Source organism: Tenebrio molitor, chromosome 1, assembly GCF_963966145.1.
Source record: "Tenebrio molitor chromosome 1, icTenMoli1.1, whole genome shotgun sequence".
Taxonomy (NCBI): Eukaryota; Metazoa; Arthropoda; class Insecta; order Coleoptera; family Tenebrionidae; genus Tenebrio; species Tenebrio molitor.
The window spans coordinates 5822072-5841907 of record NC_091046.1 but is presented as its reverse complement, the minus strand read 5'-3'; the positions used below and the strand labels follow the sequence as shown (position 1 = coordinate 5841907).

Genomic DNA, 19836 nt, shown 5'->3' with positions numbered 1-19836 from the left:
TGAAATTTTGTTCTACAATCACAAAACTCGAACAAATCACAAACAAGTGTACAGGGTATTTCACGAGTGATAATGAGCCTAGCGGAATTGAAAATGCAACCCACAATACATTTCCAAAGATGACGAGCCTGGCCAGGTAAAAATGCAACCCAAAATACATTTTGCAAAGCATTCATTGTGTTTTGGAAAAAAAAGTATTCTGTAAGTTTGAAAGGTATATCTGTCACTGCATTTTTCGTTAATATTTAGTATTTAAAAATGTTTTCGAACGATAGCAGAACCGACATGATCCTATTAACCCATTACTTTTGCAATTTTAATTGCTTATTATTGTTATTAAATCATACTTTGTTAAGACAGGTATTTTTCTGTCAGAACTTGACATTTATGAGGCTGACGTTAAAAGCTATGTTTTATGTGCATTATGATAATGTAATAGGGATCGAGGGAGCTTTATAAATTGAATTTTGGGTTGCATTTTTCCCTGGTCAGGCTCGTCATCGTATGTGAATAATCTTGTAGTATTGTTTTAAAATGAAATTATGTATCCATGATGGCTTTACTTCCAATAATTTTATTTGTCATAGCTGACATTTACGAAAAAGTTAAAATACGTCAATTAAAATGCATTCGAACGATGAGAAAACAGACATGATCCTGATTTATGGTGAATTTAACAAAAATGCCAAAAACTCTTCGTTTTTTTTCACAATTTCATTTAACCAAGGGAATGACGTTTATGTCAAAATTTACGAAACTGCACAGCTAACCAGGTTTTATGTTTTTTAAGTTAAAAAAAACAAATATCCACGTTAACTTTGCAAATGTATTGTGGGTTGTATAAATAATAAATATCGATTACTGTAAAAATTTAAAATGCAAAAGGATAAAGGAAATTAATGTAAATATTGAAATGAACAGAACGATGTTGAGAACAAGTTTTTTTCTGGCAATCACAATGACGTGGTACATCGCAAGCAATTATAATTTTGATTCATTCGAATGAAAAAATTGCTTATAAGTACATTTAAATTTAATGTAAATACGTTTAAAAAAATTATAAGTGACGATGTTGTTTGAGGTAAATTTGACACAAAGTTATTTCTTGGAAATGCTGCAAATGGCACAGTAAGTAACTGTAAACAGGACTGTAATCCTTAAAATTTGTGTGTAAATATTTTCCGATAATCAAATTAAATGACGTCTGAAGTGTAACTTTTGGGTTTTCATGACTTCGAAACTGAAAGAGATGGAATTTTTTAAACATTTTTCTAATGATCCTCTAACATTAACTAACAAAGTACAAAGTTGTTCGGTGAATTTCGAGACACTCTGCACATGTTTCAACCCAATTGATCTACAAAGCCTGACTTCCCTCAAATTTCGTCCTTTTTATTTTGCAATATTGCACAATGTTCCCAATTTCCGGTTAGTCGACAGCTTAAACAAAATTACGTGACCTGAAAAACCGATTCTTTCAGCAGGTTCGAAATTGGGAAACGACACACTTTTATTAAAATGTTGAATTAAACTTCCACCAGAATAATTTCTTATGTCTAAATACGTCCAGCCTCGCATTGATTGGTCAATATTTACGACGGATTAATTATTCAGAAGTGTCAAATGCCACAACCGGAAAAAATTCAAGCTTTTATTTGTGAGACCCGCGAGACCTCACTTTCTCATCTAGTTGGTAATGTATATTTAGTATGCGTGTTTCTGTCCCAACAGTCCAACGGGATATCTGTTATTTATGTTCCTGATTGTGCAGACCTGTCTGTGGTGCAAATACATGCAAATTTGCGAATTCACACCGAATTTCTGAAACTGGAATCGTCTTAATTTGGCTTTTTGGCAAATTGTTTGGCATCTTCAGATTGCTGAAGCTTGAAAAATTTCTTGTTGCTTTGTTTAGAATTTAAATAATCGGTGCTATTAAAATTAAATTTTTAAGGGACAAAAAATTGTAAATGATATCCCGGCGCATCCACCAAAATTAAAACAAGAATTTCGCTATTAAGATAGCTATAAACAAGTGAAAAACTCATTTAAATTGAAGTTTTATATTTAGAACTGGATTTAATTTTTTATTGTTGGGAATAAAATATCCTGGCGCATCCACCAAAATTGAAAAACATCGGATTAAGCTTTTCAGCGATAAAAATAACAAAACAATAATATCTTTCGCTGTGGCGTCTCATCCGTTAGAATTATAATTTATGCGGGGATATTTTCATGGAGATAATATCTTTCAAGTTTATTGTCTGATGGGATACCAGACTCGTTTTTAATCTCCATTAGGGAGAGAAATGCAATAAAAGAATGATACTAAGAGTTGTGTTTCCTACGGTCGTATTAGAATGATTAAAATTTCAGGTGAGCATTGTCCCCTGACGCGTCATTTTCCGCATTTTCTCATTTTCCACGAACAAACAAAAATTCAAACAAAGCCGTCTCTCATCGCACGCCTATTATTTTTTGTCTATTCTCAAACAAAACAAATCCATAAAGCATCCTGTAAACAAGCCGCTTTTTCTGTCCCGAATAAACAGTTTAAAATCAGATTTACGGTCGAAAGTCCTTCGCGACGCCCTCCTCAATTAGGACTTTCTCGCCATCGGCATTAATTGGAGATGCAATTTCCGCGTAAAAACGGAGCAATCCGAGCTGTTGAATTAGATTTGGTGGGAAAAACGCCATGGAAAAAATACATTCCGATATAATGGCCGGGGCCGGAGTCGCAGCCGAGCCGTAATGGAATGTAAACATTATCTATCCTTTCGCATGAATATCTTAAGGACGACCCTCGAAAGCCCGTAAATAGCTGGCCTGCAGGCTCGTACTCACCTAATTCGGACGAAGCACCTCGACCGGGTCTTGTGTAAACGGTCGAAGAGTTGTTTACGATCGTGAACTTCACGGCTGAAACGCGACTTTCAGGGGCTGCGCGCTGCCTCGCTGAAAACCTGAGACTGTCGCTGAAGCGGCGGCTGAAGCGGCGCTCGGCGGCGCAGGAAGTATGGAAGGTGGGTGCACGGGACTGAAACGGAACGCGAAGAGTTGCGACGTTGCAACTTCATAGAAAACTCGCCGTTGGCGGAACCAGATAACGAACGAATTCGTGAACTTGCACGGAAACATTTCATCGATATTATCGACTATTCTTTCTCTGTGCAAGGCTGAAATGTTTCCAATATGACAACAAGTCGATCAAAGGTTAGGACTCGTGATTGCGTTTAATTATTTTTCAGTTTGCTCAAGGTGTAGTACTAGGCCCCATCCTACTCTCTGTTGCGATATTTTATACATTTTATTCAAGCAATACTCTACCTACGTGCGACATATCTAAAGCATTTAAAAGGCGATAATTATCTACCACAGCTTTGACAACCCTTAATTAAATATTAATAAATAATTCATCATTTATTTTTCAAGGAAACTGCTAGAGATTGTTTTTCAGAGTTTCTTAGAGTGAAAACTCAAAACTAAATGTAAATTTTATCACACAAATATTTTCTAAATCATGTTTTTGTGCAATCGTACGCGAAACGAGTTTTTCGCGTACTTAAAACAGGCCGCGAAACCCAATTTCGCAGCCGCTACTTCTAACGACAGCCGTTAAAGTAAATGTCTTTTTAATATTTGATATAAATCAGTGTTTCCATGTAACATCCTCGAGATTGTCTTGCCTCGGCCGCAAACGGCCTCGGCGACAATTTTTCTCTCGGTACGTTAAAGAATGATTTCGCAGCCTTGATATACAAATAACTATCATTTTCAGATTAACTATAAATTACACTAAATGCTTAGTTTTTAATTAAATTTAAAAAAAGAAAAATTCACCAAACATTGTAAATCAATAACAACAGAAAATGCGATTTATCGTTTGGGACAACAATACGCAAGGGCTGCGGTAGTATAAAAAACACATAATGTAAACAAAGTGAGTAAAAAAAAATCACGTTCTATAAACAAGATTTTCACGTCTGCACCTAAGCCTCTCAAAATTGTGCCGATTTTTGTTGGCAACACGCCCTTCGGGCAAAGATCGCCATTTTTATAAATCAATCCGGTGTTTCCCGAAAATGGGTTTATTTATTGATAATGGATCGGTTGACCGCGGCATCTCATTCATCGCTGAAAAACGTGATTCGAAATGCCGCCGGCTAATTTTACAGAAGAACTTGAAAGCCACTCTATCGTTCGCTTCCAAACAGGAAATTAAGTTTATTGTGGAAAAATAAACTTTTCAAAATAGTAATTGATTTCGCTTTGTGGGGCAGCTGTGGGTAGGTGTTAATTTCGACGCGGACTTAATTCACTTCCAATTTTGTTGAATTAATTATTTGCCGAGATAATGAAGACGAAATCAAATCATAAATATCACGCCGGGCTTATTCGGAAGACGTTTCCGCTACAATTTTGTACTAACCGAAGTTCATTAACACATCCCCAAAGCTACAAATTAAGTTTCAGTCAGAAATGCAAAATACAACGGGACGAATTAATTATCTGCTCATTAAAATCGCTCCCACTCATATAACATAACTTGTTTATTTCATAAACGTGCTCGTTAAAATGATAATTATTGCATGCCGAACATGCGATCGTAATGGCGTGTTTTGCACAAATTTTGAAGTTGAAATCATTTTCGTCTGAACTAAAATTGTGTCCTGTTGACTAATCAAGCAAGTCCAAACGTATCAATAAATCGACTCGATCAAGTAAATCTTATTTTTTCGTCGGAATTTAATCATGTGTTACGTTTTCGCACCCCATTACCGCAGTGTGGGAGCGCACGAAATCCTGTTGTTATTTATTTCGACTTAACGGTCATCGAAGACATAATTTAATTTAGACGAATCCACCCCCAACCCTGCGATTTATTTCCAGCCGTGAAAACCATTGAGTTCTCTCCCATCTTGATTTGACCGAAAATAAAAACGTACCGGCACGGCGAACAAACACGCAAACTTGTTCTAAAATTAAATTCATTATCAGCGAACCAAGTTGGTAACACAATCAAGAAGGATAATTTGCATAACACTGTATTTCCATATAAATCCAAACTGCATTGAATTTGTACACAATGGAAGGAATATCGCCTCGATAAACTTTGTTTGATACTTGATTTGAATGGTCTGTTCAAACGATGATAGACATTCGATATTAACTAATCTTTTTGAGGTAACGTTTATCAGATAATTAAAATATGCGATCAACAGCGAGTTAAGCTAAATTAAATGTTTAATCAAGCGAACAGTAAGTAGACGTGATGTATTATACATAAGAATCTTGTGGTAACGTCAATGGTGGAATTTAATTTCGGGCAAGGATAATAGGGTAAAATAAAAATCGAGAATTTGAAGGATTTGCATTAATAATGGAATATTTGAGTTTTTCTTGATTTATTTTCATATTGCGATTAAATTAAGAGGAAATACAGCAGCCAGGAATATAAATTAAATTGTTCTGATAAAAATTAAACTTGACTGATTTAATTACTGGTCTAGACTGCTCAGAAGTTTTTTTAATAAACAAATCTACCGGATTATGATTATGCTGATCATCTGCTGAAGGAAAATTGAGAGAAAAGGACGAGAGTATTCAACAATTAGAGTATTGTTAGTGCTGCAGCTCTTGATCAACTTAAGTACTATTTACCACTACTAAAAATAAACTTACTTTATTGCTTTTAATTACTTACAATTAGTATTACGCAAAAATGTATTTTGTTTACAGACAACATTAGAGCAGTCGCCTCCAATACATTTTCGTCGTCAATGTCATTTCAAAATTTGGAGCACTTTTCAGTGCGACAAAGAATGACATTGACGACCAATATTTATTGCCGCGACTGCACATAAAAAAATTATCTCAGTTTCCAAACTAGTTTGTTGGAAAAAAGAGGTGCCTAATTGAGAGAAGAAATGATACTTTACATATAGATATTATTTTAGTACTACCTTCTTTTTCTTTTAGAAGAAAAAGCCCAAAAATTTAAATTAAACTCCCTCAAAATTAGAACATCAGAGTAAGCACAGTTGCCATTATAATATCAAGAGTAACAATTTATTTTACCTTCTTCAGTTGCCTCATTTAACATTAATAAAATGTGATTTTTAACGAATTTTAAAATAGGTACCATACTTTCAACCAGAAAAGCTTTTGAGGTAGTAGAAAAAATATTTGCAGTCAGCATTTTATTATGCTTTTCATTTAGTTTTGAAGCACCTATTGTCTAAACAGAGGTTCTCTTTGTGCAAAGACTTTGTTGCATCGTTTATGAGCTAGGAGACTCGGTCAAAGAACATCTATCTACCGGGAAATTATTACAAGTTTGTAGTTAAGTGGATGATGCATTGCTCATTTTAGTTGATCAGTAAATTTGTTGTTTCGCATAGTTTACATAAACTTCAAAGAACGGGAGAGCTTGCACCGGTCAATATTTACAATACTAATTCAAATAGCCGACAGAAGTCGATGCAGAAGATTTAATATTTAATGTAACAAATTTAAATTCTGCATGAAACCAATCTCTTGATGTTTGTTATAAATATTCCTTAACATATCAGTTAAGAATGTTTAATTAGAGTCAATACAGTTACATATTTTTAAAAATTACATTTTATGTAGTTGCACCAATTTTAATTTGAGCATTTTTGACTATCGTCCATTTTCTTTTACCCCCTTGGGATGACGTCATGATTTCCTTTCTCGCTTTCTCTTTATTGAAACGACGGAGATAGAATAAAAAAAAGGCGATGCACCTCCTTGCGATGCATTTATTTATTATTATATTAGGTATTCCTTATTTTATGCCCTTGTCAATTTGACACCTTAAACCGATTTCCACAGTACCTAGTTAATGAAAAGGTCACTTGCCCACATTTGTTTTGAACACACGTTATATGGGTAATGACGTCACCCCAAAAGGGTAAACATTGGATTTTATCCACCAATTCAATCTGGATTTCGCAGAATTTTATAAAACAGGTCAAGAAATTTATTAATTAAAGGAATTACAATAAAATATAGCCCCCCCTTTTCACAAATTTACTGATTATACTGTTTTCAGTTTTCACACATAATTCTTGGAACGCATAGAATTTAGAATGGTCATACCTTCGATTGCTTTGTCAGTTTCATCGTTTGACTTCTTAGAAAACCGGGATGGCACCGTTTACGCCTTTTTAACATAATTTTTTGAAAAAAATCGACACAACACTATGATCAGTAATGGCGTTGTTTATTTGTTGAGTCTCACTTGTCACCGCTTTGTTGCCTTAGTTACCGGCAAGATACAGTCTTGATTTGTAAAATTTTAAATAAAATGTAAATTTTTTAAATGTCAAACATAAAATGCTTAACCTTCTGAACTGTCTCCTTCCTTTTCGCTACCACAAAAGCTAAAAGGACTTTTGCTGTAGCAAAAAGAATTCGACAGTCCAGGTGGTGAATTTCCGGAAATCAAAACCAGCAGGTTATGTAGAAAAATTTGTTGGACATTCAACATGTTTGCCCCGAATTACTACAATTAACTGATAAATTGACAAATTAATACCTACTCGTTTCTATAAAAAATTCAATTTTTTAAAAAATAATGTTTGTATCTTGAGAATTGTCGATACATGTCAGATTTCTTCAGTTCTTTTGTTTGTCATTCTTTTTTCCATTCCCCATTATTCATTTTTTATTGTAGTTATATCATTTAACACAAGCTTTTTTAATTCTAAATATCTACTCTTTGTCATTTTATATAACTTTCGCAACAAATTCTTTTTTATATACTTATATAAGTTTTCATTTAATTATTTGCATTCGCTCATAACTGAAATAATACAATATTTTTATTAGTCTTTAAACACAGGAAATATATTTTCAAACAAGCCACATTATATTTTACCAACACTTAAGTACCTACTTATTTTTTCATTTTCTTTTATAATAACTAACTTCTTTCACCTACCTATCTTTTTTTCTTCCTGCTCAAATAAATATTACTTCTGTTGTGTTTTATAGTAACACCCTGTACTGTCTTTCATCCTTGGGAAAAGCTTGAGATACTCTAAAAAATATCCTTTCCAAAAAAGGTAGTTTTACTTTTTAAATGTTTTATTACAAATATTTAATAGTGTAGTAAAATATATAATTAAATATTTCACCCTCAAAACCTAAAATATTTGTTTTAATCACCCTAATTTTGGTAACAATTATCTAGAGAAAATTCGCTATCAAGAGCAACATTTTGACATTCCAAATTGTACACATTAGCTTAAAACTTCACAAAATAGTTTAAAAAAATATAATCTTTCAGAAAAATCTTAAGAGGTATTATAGATCATGTTCACAAAAAATAGTAGCAGCACAAATTCACTTAATATAAAAATTTGTCTACTTGACTTAAAAAATAACACAGATAATACTTGACAAAAATAATCAGGTCTCAAAAAAAAAACATACATATAGAACTTAAAATAGTACCCATGAGCAATTCTATAAAAACTCATTTGCTCCTATCAATTGTTATTTTTAGATATGTCAACAGGGCCTCAACAAAGCCATTGTGATAAGACCTAAGATATAGGAAACAATTAATTTAACAGGGAGTGCTATGTGTAAATATGAGGGTATACTAGTCTCCTCAACTTCTTCATATTTCGTTGGCAAGAACAGAATAATTATGAACACCACTGACAATAAGATAAAATAGTTTTTAACCGATGGCTCAGTACTGTAAACACAAAAACGTTAGTTTGTGAAACAAAAGAGATGAATATCCATACTCATTGCCTCTCGATCTGTCTCTACTGAGATTTGGCTCACAAGTCCTGTAAGAGTGAGTACTTTCTTCTCCAGTGCTGCTACTGTCTCTGTCACCTGGTAGAAGTGTGGCCAGCACACATCTCTTGCCTAACAGCTTTAACAAAACATGTTACAACAAGTGTTGTCATTGACAGTACACTCACATGATTGGTTGTCGCATCTTGCATTGTGATCATAAACTTATCTCTAGAATGGCATTTTGACTGGATGGGGGCAATGTGTCGAATCAAGAGATCCACATAAGCGTGAGCGGCGATGCTGCCTTTGGGGTCCACGACCAGGTACTTATCCGTGGTGTTGGCATACACTGAACGAAACTTATTGCGTTTTGCGGGAAAAACTGCTTTGTCCTTACCTTGGTATTTTACTGGAAAGTCGTACGGATTGTACAATGTCAACAGCTGTTTGTGCGTCGCCTGATTATCTACATAAAATGTCAACTCGTGAGGGTATATAAAAACGGGAATTGTGCGATCTTTTAGGCTCATTATACGTAATACAATTTTAAATTTCACTGTAGCCTTCACCAGATTTTATTTTGACAGATGATTGATGACATACAGAAGTCTTTTTCTAGTGAAAAAACGTAACAAAACGAAATTCCCCACATAATATAGGTGTAATTATTATAAATTTACTTTAACTTTAGTTTAATGATTATATAATCCGTTTCAATTTGTTTTTGTACTTTGTAATATAATAAATGTATTCGTATTACAGACGTTGTATATTAAAAATCAACTCTTAACAATTTCCTTTTTTTAATACAAAACTTTGCACACACACTTTACATTTTAAAATATTTTTCTATCGGCTCCCCTAAAATCTTCTCCATTTCTTGTACCGCCTTTCTGCACGCTTTCTCCACATTCTCTTCTTCATCTTCGAGTAGTTCAGCCAAAACCGGAATCGTCTCTGGCAACAACGGTAAGTAATCAACTCCCAATTTCTTGACAGTTTCCTTCAAACAGTGCAACGAGATTAACCTGATATTGGGCGAGTTGTGCTTCATTTTGAGTAAAATCTGGTAATTCAGTTGTTTCCACAACGAATCGTCAGCTGTGGCCACTGCAAACTGCACAATTGTTGGAGTGACCAACTCTTCATTCCTCCTCTCCAAACACTCCATTCCGCTCAGGGTGTTCTCCAACTGGTCCACCAGCGGCTGCATCAACACCTGAAATCTGTCCTTGTTGATGAATTTGTGATTGTCGTAGACGAAGACGGCGTGGAGAGTCTTCAACACATTTTCCAACAACAAAATATTTTTCTTGTCGTCGTCGAAGTACAAACTCTCGTTTTTGGTGGCATTGCAGGCGTCCAGAATCTGAGCGGCGTTGTTCAAGAAGTGACCGGCGAAGAGAACGAAGAGACTCTTCAAAGACTCGGCGATTTCGCTCGACAATGCGTAAAATGTGATTATCCTTTCGGTCTTTCGTTCGTGTCTGGCCGCCCAATCGAATAGTTTATAAAACAACGGCTTGAAGGTGCTTTCGGACAACTTCAAGATCAATTTGGTCAAAGCTTTGACGATTTGAGATTCCACTTCGTTGGCCTCTTCGAACGAAGTCTCTTGGTCAGTTCTGAACTGCAAAGCGTTCAAGAAGAAGTTGGTCAATTCGGGTAGGTTGGCGCTGATTTCTGGTCCGTTGAGTCGATTCAGATTCTCCCCCAAGACATCCATCAAGAAGCTGATCGCTCCGAAAGCGCTCTTCGAGATCAGACGGTTGTAGCTTTGTCCCAAGACCGGAATCAATACTCTGGGAGGTATGGACGCGCCAATTTGTTGCCTCAAACTTGCCAGCTTGTTGGCAATCGGTTGGAGTCGCTCTTCGGTGGCGCTGTCACCCCACCTGCTGGCCAAAATCGACAACTCGTACAGCAACTTCTCCAAATAGGGGCTCAGGAAGAGGGGCAACGTGTTGAAGATCTTCTGGACGGCCGTGATTGAACTCAGCAGAAGCAAATTCGACTCTTGACTCTTTTGAACTTTCAAAATCTTCAATAGCGCTGGCATGACGTTTGGCAAGCTCGAAATGGCATGGGCGCGTAAGGTGGCACAAAGCTCGGCCAAACACAGAAGTACAGATGCCAAAACGTTGTTCTGCGCTTTGCCACTCTTGATCAGTTCGGTCATGAAGTCCAGGATTTCGCTCAGCTTCTCTGGATAATCCGTGATCAGCAGCTTCACCGAAAGCTTCAAAGAGAGAAGGGCGGTCTGAACGATCATCTGTTCTTCGCTTTCTATTTCCGCTTCGTCTATGTTTTTGATGATCGAGATGAGCGGTGGCACTAGAGAGTAGATGTCGGAAGTTGCGCAATCGGCGAAGAAAGCCGGAGTGTTTTGCAACTTGGAGTTCAAAATCTCCAAGCTTCGTCGCCTTACGGTGGTGAAGTCGTGCGACATCAACCCCCTGATCACCAACAAGAACATCTGCGGAGTCAGCAGGGCGTTGACGCTGTCCAAGATGTCGTAGCTGAGGTGCAATATAACTTTCCAGTACTTGGCTTGTGGAGTTGCGGCATTCTGCTCCGCAACTTTCGATATTCTCTGTATGTACGTCAAGGTGTTTATGATCATCTGCTTGTAGAGTGGCTCCAGTTCTAGAAACTCCTCGCTCTTGAGGGAAGCCACTTGGATGACGAACTCGTTCGACGCCAACAACTTCGCCGTAAAAGTAATCAGAGTGTACTTGTAATGTCTGAACTGTTTGGGAGTTTTGTACCGGATGTCGAACGACGAAGTCGCGTTCTCCGACTGGATCTCGTCGGGCAACTCCTTCAAGAACTTCATCAAGTAGATGCAGTTCTGGATCACGACTTTCGGGGAGAACTCTCGGCACACGTCGGCGGCGATCTCCAACCGCTTCATGTCGTCGTTTTTGTTCTTCATTCCTGCGTGAAGCACGTGCGATTCGAAGATCAGAAGGAGGAATATGTGGAGATTGTCGTCGACTCCGATCTGGGTCAGGAGATGCCCGTATATGGGCATTCGCCGGTGCTCTGGCACGTCAAGTATGACGTCGACGAACACTCTCAGCACCCTAGCTATGGTCACGGAGGAACTGTCTCGGACCAGGATGGGTATTATGGTGTCGATAATCTTGGATATGATCTGGAAACTGTAAGCGTCTTCGTGGCGCAACACTGACGACCCCATAAACGTGAAGATCGTCATGATATTGTGCAAAACTTGCGAAGGGAACATCTCCGCCGAGAACGCCAATACCAAGAGGGCGTGGTAGTGGGTCTGGGGATTCTGCGACGCTCTGATGCACTGCACCACCAACTCCATGTTGAACACGTTTTCCGACAAGTCCTTCTTGTCAACCCTCGCTCCTAGATAGAGAATCGACGAAAGAATCAACTGTTTGGGGTATTCAACAGCGGCTTGCTCGTCGAAATCGAGACACTTCTTCAGTATCTCGAACAACACCGGAAGCAAGCACTCCATGTTTCTTATCTTCTTCTTGTCTTGGATAAACTCGAGGGCCGTCTGGCCCTTCTTCCACTGCAACGTGTCCAAAATGTCGATCGTGGGGACCACGCTGATCCTTCGTTTCAGCTTGTTCGGGTCCAGTTTGGGAGACTGGACGTCTCTCATTGCGGCGAAGTGCGCCAAGATCAGTTTCGCATCCAGATCTATCACTTTGATGATGTGCCTCACGACCGGAAGAACTTCGGAGTTTTTGGTAACGCTGGCGAGTTCTACGATCACATCTAACAATCTGGTCGCGACTGGTTCGCTCAACTCCGTGAAAAACTCCCTGTCGAGCTGTTTTAACAACAGAACAGTCGAAAACTCCACCTTGCCGTCGACGGTCAAGCTGAAATCGTCCCTCTTGAGGCAAGTCTCCAGCAGACTCCACACAACTGAATTCAATTGAATTTGTTTGGCGACGTCCGCTTGGCACCTCAACACATTGCTCAGCACAATCGACGACTTCACTTCGTCCAGACTCTTCACATCCGTTTGGAACAACTCCAAACAGTCTCGAGCAGTTTCTTCAAACATTTCGATAGTGTTGATGTGCGAAAGCGCCTCCAACATTTTGGCTTTGACGTAGACAGGATAGTTGTCTTTGCAGCTTGCTCGGAGCAAAAGCTCTCTCAAATCTGTCGAAATCTTGTCACACTTAACTGACGGTGACAGATAATTGAAGAGAATGAGCGGCATCTGATCGTTGTCCGCAACTATTTCTTCCTTTTGTTCCAACAATTCTTCGAAAAAGCATCCGTACGCTTCTTCCTTCACTTTGGCGAAAACTTCCACAATCTCGAAGCTTCTCAGTCTGACTTCTTCATTTCTGTTGAGAAGCATCGCCACGAGATACGGAAGCAGAATGTCGCTGTTGGTGAGGAGCGAGCTCAAATCGTTGCTCTCTTTGGATTGCAACAGCTTGACGACTACATCTACACACTCTATGGGAAATTCCAAATTTTGGCATCTACCACAAACGGCCAAATTCAATACGAATTCCAGTTTCTTCTGCAACGACGTGCAGAAATAACTGACGAAGAACTGGATGTACTTCTTGTGGTTGGGGGAACTCTTCAGCAGAACGTTGGCCAAGGAGGTGAAGTACTCGCTGAAGTCGTTGGTCTCGTGGAAGTCGGCGCGACTCAAATCGATTTTGGGTTTCTTGGTTTTCAAAATGACGTTTTTCACACACAAGAGGAAGGCCTCGATGTGGAACTGTCCAGATCGAGCCGCGCTGAGGTGGCTCTGAAAGAAAGCGTTTCCCTTCGCGTACTTGATCTCGCAGCTTTGCAAAAACTCGACCAATGTCTTAACGATCACGACGTTGGACTCGATGGAGGTGTTGTTGGGCAAAATGCAGCTCAAGATCACCGTTACCAAGTACTTGTTCAGAACGCATCTGTCTTTGGGAGGTGTTTTCTTGAGGCTTTCGACGAAATCTTGGACCAGTTCGATGTTGTCGTTCCGCAAACTGTCGAAGGCGTTGTTGCAAAACTGTTCGTAGTCGTCAGTTTTGGAATCGATTGTTTTTAGTAGGCGATTGTTTTTGACAAAGAGTGTTCTGGCAACTTTGCGAGCTGCTGTCAATTGGCTCGAAGAATTGGGTAGTAAATACTGGAAGACAGCCACGAACGTGTCCCAATCGTTCGGATCGCTGTTGGCGCACAACATCGATACGATTTCTGTCGAGACTGGATCCCAAAATTGCATTTCTTGTTGACGTTTGTACGCCAACTCGATCAAGACGTCTTTCAACGAGTCGATTTTTAGGAAGGAAACGCTTTTGATGAGGTTCAGGGTCTCGCTGACCACTCCGACGTCGTCGTCGTTCAGGCGATCGATGAACGAGCTCTTGATCATTTCTTTCTCTTGGACTCTCAAAGAATCCAAGTTATTAGTCAAGTATCGAAGTGCTTCCTTTCTGTATGCTGCGTTCGGATGGTACAGTTTGTCCATCACGTCAAACTTGCACCGGATGCTCATCGTTTCTTTGAGAAGTCTCTGGAGCGATTGCTTTCTTTTGCTGATCTTCCCTTGTTGAGTTGACGACAGTATTTTATAAACTTCCTTGTCGAATTGCTCAGGATACTGACGTTCTACAGTTTCTACAACTTCTGTCAACCACTTGTGGATGTGCTCCGGGTACTGCTTCTTCTTGCTGGCATCCAGTAAAAAGCTTGAAAGAAATTAGTTTTTAATAAACCAACGTAACTTTTTTAAATGGTAATTACAAATGTTTGCAACATAGCAGCTGGCAGCTGGCTCCTATACTGCTGTATACTTATGGATTTGCCGCCTCCTCTAAATTAATCTGTACAATAATCCAAATTTGACATTTAACATCTCGTATTTGTTACTTTGCAGTGTTTATTATTTATCACTTTTCAAAGTGCAAGTTTTCGTGTTTTGAATTAATTAAATATAAATGGTAGATTATCTAACAAACAAAATTTGTTCTGGGGTGAGCGGTGTCAATTATTTGTGACAATTTTTTATTTTACATAATCTAAAAGCCCCTTGCTTTTTACTGGGTTATTAAAAACGCTTATTACATTTCGTAATTAACTGTGATTTACAGTAGGCGTATGGATTTACCGCCTCTTCTGGATTTTGGATTTGTAAATCTGACATTTGACAGCTCAACCTTGTCAGTCTTGTCACTTTGCAGTTTTCTATAGTTTCCATTGTTTAATTAAGGTTTTCTGAGTTAGTTAGGGCCACAAGAGGTTTTTCAAGTGTATCTCGTGCAGAATAAAATTTGAAAAAACCGGTATGTTTTCAACATCTTCTTATTATAGCTTTTCGACAAAATCGCGTTTTTCATAAAAACACGTGCAAAACTGGTGAAATATTCATCGTGCTAACTCATTCACCGTTTGGTGTATTGATTTGATTATTTTAAGAAATAAAGACGAACAAAACAACTTTTTTGGATGGATATTTTAAAAATTGTAACCTAACTTTTTATTTTCCCCTAGATCGTATTCAACAGGGTTGCCACATCCATTTTCGGTGCAAATTGTGGCGTTGATAAATCTTTGATATGTGAACATGGGATGCCGCGTTACACACATTAATAATAACCTTGTATAATAACATTTTGAAATATTCCAAATCTGTTAGTCTATATTGCAAATTATGCTTGATTAACACAGATCCCCGTGTCCCACTGTCACTGTACCGTTAGTGGCGCCCCCTCTGCAGATATTTGTCAAAGTGCACAAAACTTCTCATTTTCATAATGACTTTTTACTCTTCAACTCACCTCAGAAACGTTTCTACAAACGATTCTTCAAACTTGATGGCTTCTAGAAGCTTCTTCATGAAATCTCTGTGTCCTTCCTTGTCCAAACTCACCGCCCCATTCAGACATCTTTTGACCAGCGCTTGTAAAAATGGGGTGACGTGACACTTTCCATTACACAATTCTTGCAAAACTTTTGGTAGCCACTCCTTTCCCACCAAGCTTGCGCAAGCCCCTTCTGGAACGTCGTGGTAATGGGGTTGGGACTGATACAGTAGCAACAACATCAGAACGGTTTCAGTTTTCAAAGTTTCCACCTTTGCTTCTGATATTTTCTCAACGAATTTATTCAAGATGACGTCATTCAGAGTCGTTTTCGTGACGAGTCGGCCCACGATGACGTACGAAGCGGCACAGTAGTCGGGAATGTCCGAGTTCAAGCCTCTTATGAGAGATGGAAGCATCTGAGAAATCTGCGCCTCATTTACTTCTTTTGAATATTCAATGGCGCCGGTGAAAACTGTGCAGTAGAAGTTGAACGCGATTGTGAGTAGAGACGGTTTCTCGTGCTGTTTAATGAGCAGAGCAATAAATTTTGAGACGAATTTGATAAAGTAGACGTCGCTGGCTGCGTGATTCAACAGGTTTTGTTTAGTCAAGTGAACGCCTTTCTTTTGTACAGATTTCAACCAGAACCAACTATCATTGTTATCTTTGAATTTTAATAGTTGGACCACTCTGACAAAAATGTTTGACTCATGATATGGCAATATCATCATTAACACGTCTTCCCTGTTATATTCATGTATCGAGTACCTGTTGATCAGCCATTCTAACGTTTTATGAGCGCAACTTAATGAAAAGTATGGAGACAGTAGCAGCAAAAACTGTCTTATGTTTTTATCCAACTTCTTGTTAGCTTCAGTTGTCTCTACTGAACGTTCAAATTTTTTGGAAGTTATGTAAAAGAGTGTTTTTTTGAACTTTTCGAATGCTTGATTTTTAGTAATTAATTCTTCCAAACCATCAAGACCAATCTGGTAAATGGTCTCTCGCTTTAGACCCGCGGCTTCTTTGGGGTCAAAGAGTAATGAAGCTCTCTTCTTGTCCCGTAATAATACGGAGGTTTGAGGCACCGCCAAGCGCTTCAGTTGCTCAGCTAGTGACGTACTCATTTTTGAATCTAAAACATAACAATATTAAAAACTAATCCAAGTTAGAATTGTATTGTTACCTCTATTTTATCCGTGGTCAGCAAATTTAAAACAAAGTGTTAGAAACTGCACTACACGTGATGAACCACTACACGCCATAAAAGTTAGGTTATAATAACATAACCTATAATTTGTAGGTAGAATCGACATTGGAAGTGGAACATATTGTCTACTACTAGATTAAAAGACAACATAATTTATATCAAAGCTTCTCAAGATTCTACTGAAAATAATTCTATCAGTAAATATTTTGGTGGAAAATATTTGTTATAATAATTTGTTTAATCAAAGTTGGTTGTAAATATGTCGTACTCAAGAGAACTACCACATGTCAGATGTCAAAAAGATGTCAACAAACACTGGCCAAAAGTGAGGTTATGTGATTTAAATTTCCAAAAATTAAATACAAATTGCGGCAATAATGTTGCGTACACGAACTTGGCTGCCTCTTGCCAAAAACCTTCGCTTTTACTACACCGTTAAAACTGGCCAAACCACCAAAGACCCCCATCAAGTGTCCAAACAAATTTACTCGAGAATCAAAGCAACGGGGCCCATTACTGTGGCAGATTACATGAAAGAAGTGCTGATAAGCCCCACCGGGGGCTACTACATGCACAGGGATGTATTCGGTGAGTCGGGCGATTTCATAACCTCCCCGGAACTAAACCAAATGTTCGGCGAAATGGTTGCTATTTGGTTTCTGAACGAATGGTCGAAAGTTGGGTCGCCGAAACCACTCCAGATAGTCGAACTGGGACCGGGAAGAGGCACTTTGAGTCAAGATTTGTTGAGGATATTTGATCATTTTGGAGCTTTGCAGAGCGCGAGTTTGCATTTGGTCGAAGTGAGCCCAGTTCTGAGCGATATACAAGCGAAGCGGTTGTGTATTCAGACAGAAAATATCGTCGACCCCACGTCTGTGATTTATCGGCAAGGGATCAGTCATGAGGGTATACCAGTGAAGTGGTACAGGCAATTTGATGATGTTCCAGACATGTTTACTCTGTTGGTTGCTCACGAGTTTTTTGACGCTTTGCCAGTACACAAGTATCAAAAAACCGACGACGGTTATAGGGAAGTTCTTGTTGATGTAGATTCAAATAAAGAACACTCATTTAGGTAGTTTTTTAATTTGGTTTTTCAGGGAGGTACATGCACTCTGTTTTCAGATATGTGGTAGCCAGAGATGAGACTCCTACATCAAAACTGTTTATCAAACCTACAGAAAAGCGCGAACATTTAGAAGTGTCCCCTGAAAGTCTAATTTTATGCAAAAAGATTTCAGAAAAACTAGAAATGAACGGTGGTTTGGCGTTAATCGCCGACTACGGCCACAGCGGGACTGGAACAGATACATTTAGAGCTTTCAAAAAGCATAAATTGCACGATCCTCTCGTAGAACCGGGTACTGCAGATCTCACCGCCGACGTAGATTTCAATGAATTGAAGAGATGTGCCACAGAAGCCGGAGGAGTTATAGCTTTTGGACCCATTACTCAACGAGATTTTCTACTGAAAATGGGGATAGAGCATAGATATAAGGCTTTGGAGGCGAACGCAAAGCCAGAACAGTTGGAAGGATTGAAATATGGATATCGAATGATGACTGACAAGGATCAAATGGGGGAGCGTTTCAAATTCCTGGCGCTCGTACCTTCGGTTTTGGAAAAAATACTAGAAAAATACCCAGTTGTAGGATTCCACTAATTTTATTATTACCATTCAAGTGTATATATTAATTTATATTAAATAAGTGCAAATAACCTAATGGGAAAATTTGAATTTGGCGCTTCTTTTTGACAATTTCCACAGGAATACACAACGGATTGGCTATTTCACTTTAGTCCAAAACACTCCAGTGCGAACGAGTGAATAAGAAGATGCATCATGTGGGAAGTCAGATGTGTCATCTCTTCTAGCCCACGATATTTCCTTTTTAGTAATCGGGCACATGTAGCGGTTAAATCGCTTTTAAACCAGGTTTAAATTCTTTGGTAGTTTTAAAACACAACGAAGATGCAGGTTTGTACAATTTTTAAGTGTTTTCAAGAATACATTTTAAGTGATTGTTTATGATAATTGAGGACCCCAATGAAGACACAGAGTGGAATGATGCTCTCAGGGCCAAAGGTATTATCCCTCCTAAGAAAGAAAAGGAAATAACTGAAGATCAGATAGTGTCTATGTTAGAACAGACAATAGAAGAAAAGACAACATGTATTGTACATTCATATTTTAAATATAGAATGGCCTACATAGATTGTTTCAGCTGGTAAAGAATTGTCAAAGTTAGATCTAGATGAGTTAGATGAGTTGGAAGATTCTGAAGATGAAGCAGTGCTTCTCGAATATAGACAGAAGAGAATTGCTGAAATGAAAGCACTATCAGAAAGAGCTAAATTTGGTACAGTTGGTGAAATTTCAGCACAGGATTATGTTCAAGAAGTCAACAAAGCAGGAGAGGGGATTTGGGTTGTGCTACATCTCTACAGACAAGGGTAGATTGACTCTCATTGCATAAGTTGTAATTAAACAAATATTTGTGTGTTTAATTTTTTAGGATTCCTTTGTGTGCTTTGATAAATGAACATATGAAGCAGCTAGCTGCTAAATTCCCAACAGTGAAGTTTATCAAGTCAATCTCCACCACCTGCATACCAAACTACCCTGACAAGAATCTTCCCACAATATTTGTGTATTTTGAGGGTGCACTCAAGACACAAATTGTTGGACCATTGGAGTTCAGGGGACCAAATTTAACACAAGATGGTACAAGTTTACCAGTTAGCCTTTTCAGTTGTACAATTTTTTTTTGTAGAATTTGAATTTTTGATTGGTAAAACAGGAGCGATTGAGACGACCATCAAAGAGGACCCAAGACCAGCAATCAAAGACAAGATGTTTGCAGATTTGGCCAGTACCAATGATTGGTAGACAAGCAATAAAAACCAAAAATTTTATATCCGGTGCAAATATGTACTTAAGAGTTTTTATACTAATTTATTTATTCCTGTTGAACTTTAATCAATAAAAATCGATTATCGCAAGTGGACATTTTTTCGGTAGTT

General features: G+C 38.2%; 5 protein-coding genes across 6 annotated transcripts in view; 2 read left to right on the top strand and 3 right to left on the bottom strand.

Moving 5' to 3' along the window:
- The window catches only part of LOC138141508 (glutathione S-transferase-like), a 36034-nt gene extending 33035 nt beyond the window's left edge, over nt 1-2999 (bottom strand). Inside the window, exon 1 of the mRNA XM_069062230.1 lies at nt 2848-2999. The gene's annotated coding sequence lies outside the window, so the exon portion shown is untranslated. The remainder of the gene's footprint in view (nt 1-2847) is intronic.
- A 5098-nt stretch (nt 3000-8097) lies between these two features.
- LOC138141507 (motile sperm domain-containing protein 1-like) lies at nt 8098-9457 on the bottom strand. 2 transcript variants are annotated; one of them, XM_069062229.1, is made up of 4 exons: nt 9182-9457; nt 8970-9133; nt 8787-8920; nt 8098-8734 (listed from the first exon to the last, which is right to left on the bottom strand). In XM_069062229.1, the coding sequence occupies exons 1-4, from the start codon at nt 9312-9314 to the stop codon at nt 8542-8544; spliced, it is 624 nt and encodes a 207-aa protein (XP_068918330.1). In that variant the 5' UTR covers nt 9315-9457; the 3' UTR covers nt 8098-8541. The 2 variants fall into 2 exon arrangements, with proteins under 2 accessions (XP_068918330.1, XP_068918329.1); XM_069062228.1 differs by having other exon boundaries at nt 8970-9457.
- Nucleotides 9458-9538: 81 nt separating this feature from the next.
- Nucleotides 9539-16935, bottom strand: l(2)k09022 (HEAT repeat containing 1 homolog l(2)k09022). Its single transcript, XM_069062222.1, has 3 exons — nt 16786-16935; nt 15573-16734; nt 9539-14483 (listed from the first exon to the last, which is right to left on the bottom strand). The coding sequence occupies exons 2-3, from the start codon at nt 16724-16726 to the stop codon at nt 9614-9616; spliced, it is 6024 nt and encodes a 2007-aa protein (XP_068918323.1). The 5' UTR covers nt 16727-16734; nt 16786-16935; the 3' UTR covers nt 9539-9613.
- Nucleotides 16936-17062: 127 nt separating this feature from the next.
- LOC138141505 (protein arginine methyltransferase NDUFAF7 homolog, mitochondrial) lies at nt 17063-18536 on the top strand. Its single transcript, XM_069062225.1, has 2 exons — nt 17063-17887; nt 17938-18536. Exons 1-2 carry the CDS (start codon nt 17187-17189, stop codon nt 18473-18475), a joined length of 1239 nt encoding a protein of 412 aa, XP_068918326.1. The 5' UTR covers nt 17063-17186; the 3' UTR covers nt 18476-18536.
- A 102-nt stretch (nt 18537-18638) lies between these two features.
- On the top strand, nt 18639-19815 carry viaf (viral IAP-associated factor). Its single transcript, XM_069062226.1, has 5 exons — nt 18639-18790; nt 18853-18985; nt 19038-19266; nt 19329-19537; nt 19587-19815. The coding sequence occupies exons 1-5, from the start codon at nt 18785-18787 to the stop codon at nt 19700-19702; spliced, it is 693 nt and encodes a 230-aa protein (XP_068918327.1). The 5' UTR covers nt 18639-18784; the 3' UTR covers nt 19703-19815.
- The last annotated feature ends 21 nt before the right edge of the window (nt 19816-19836 follow it).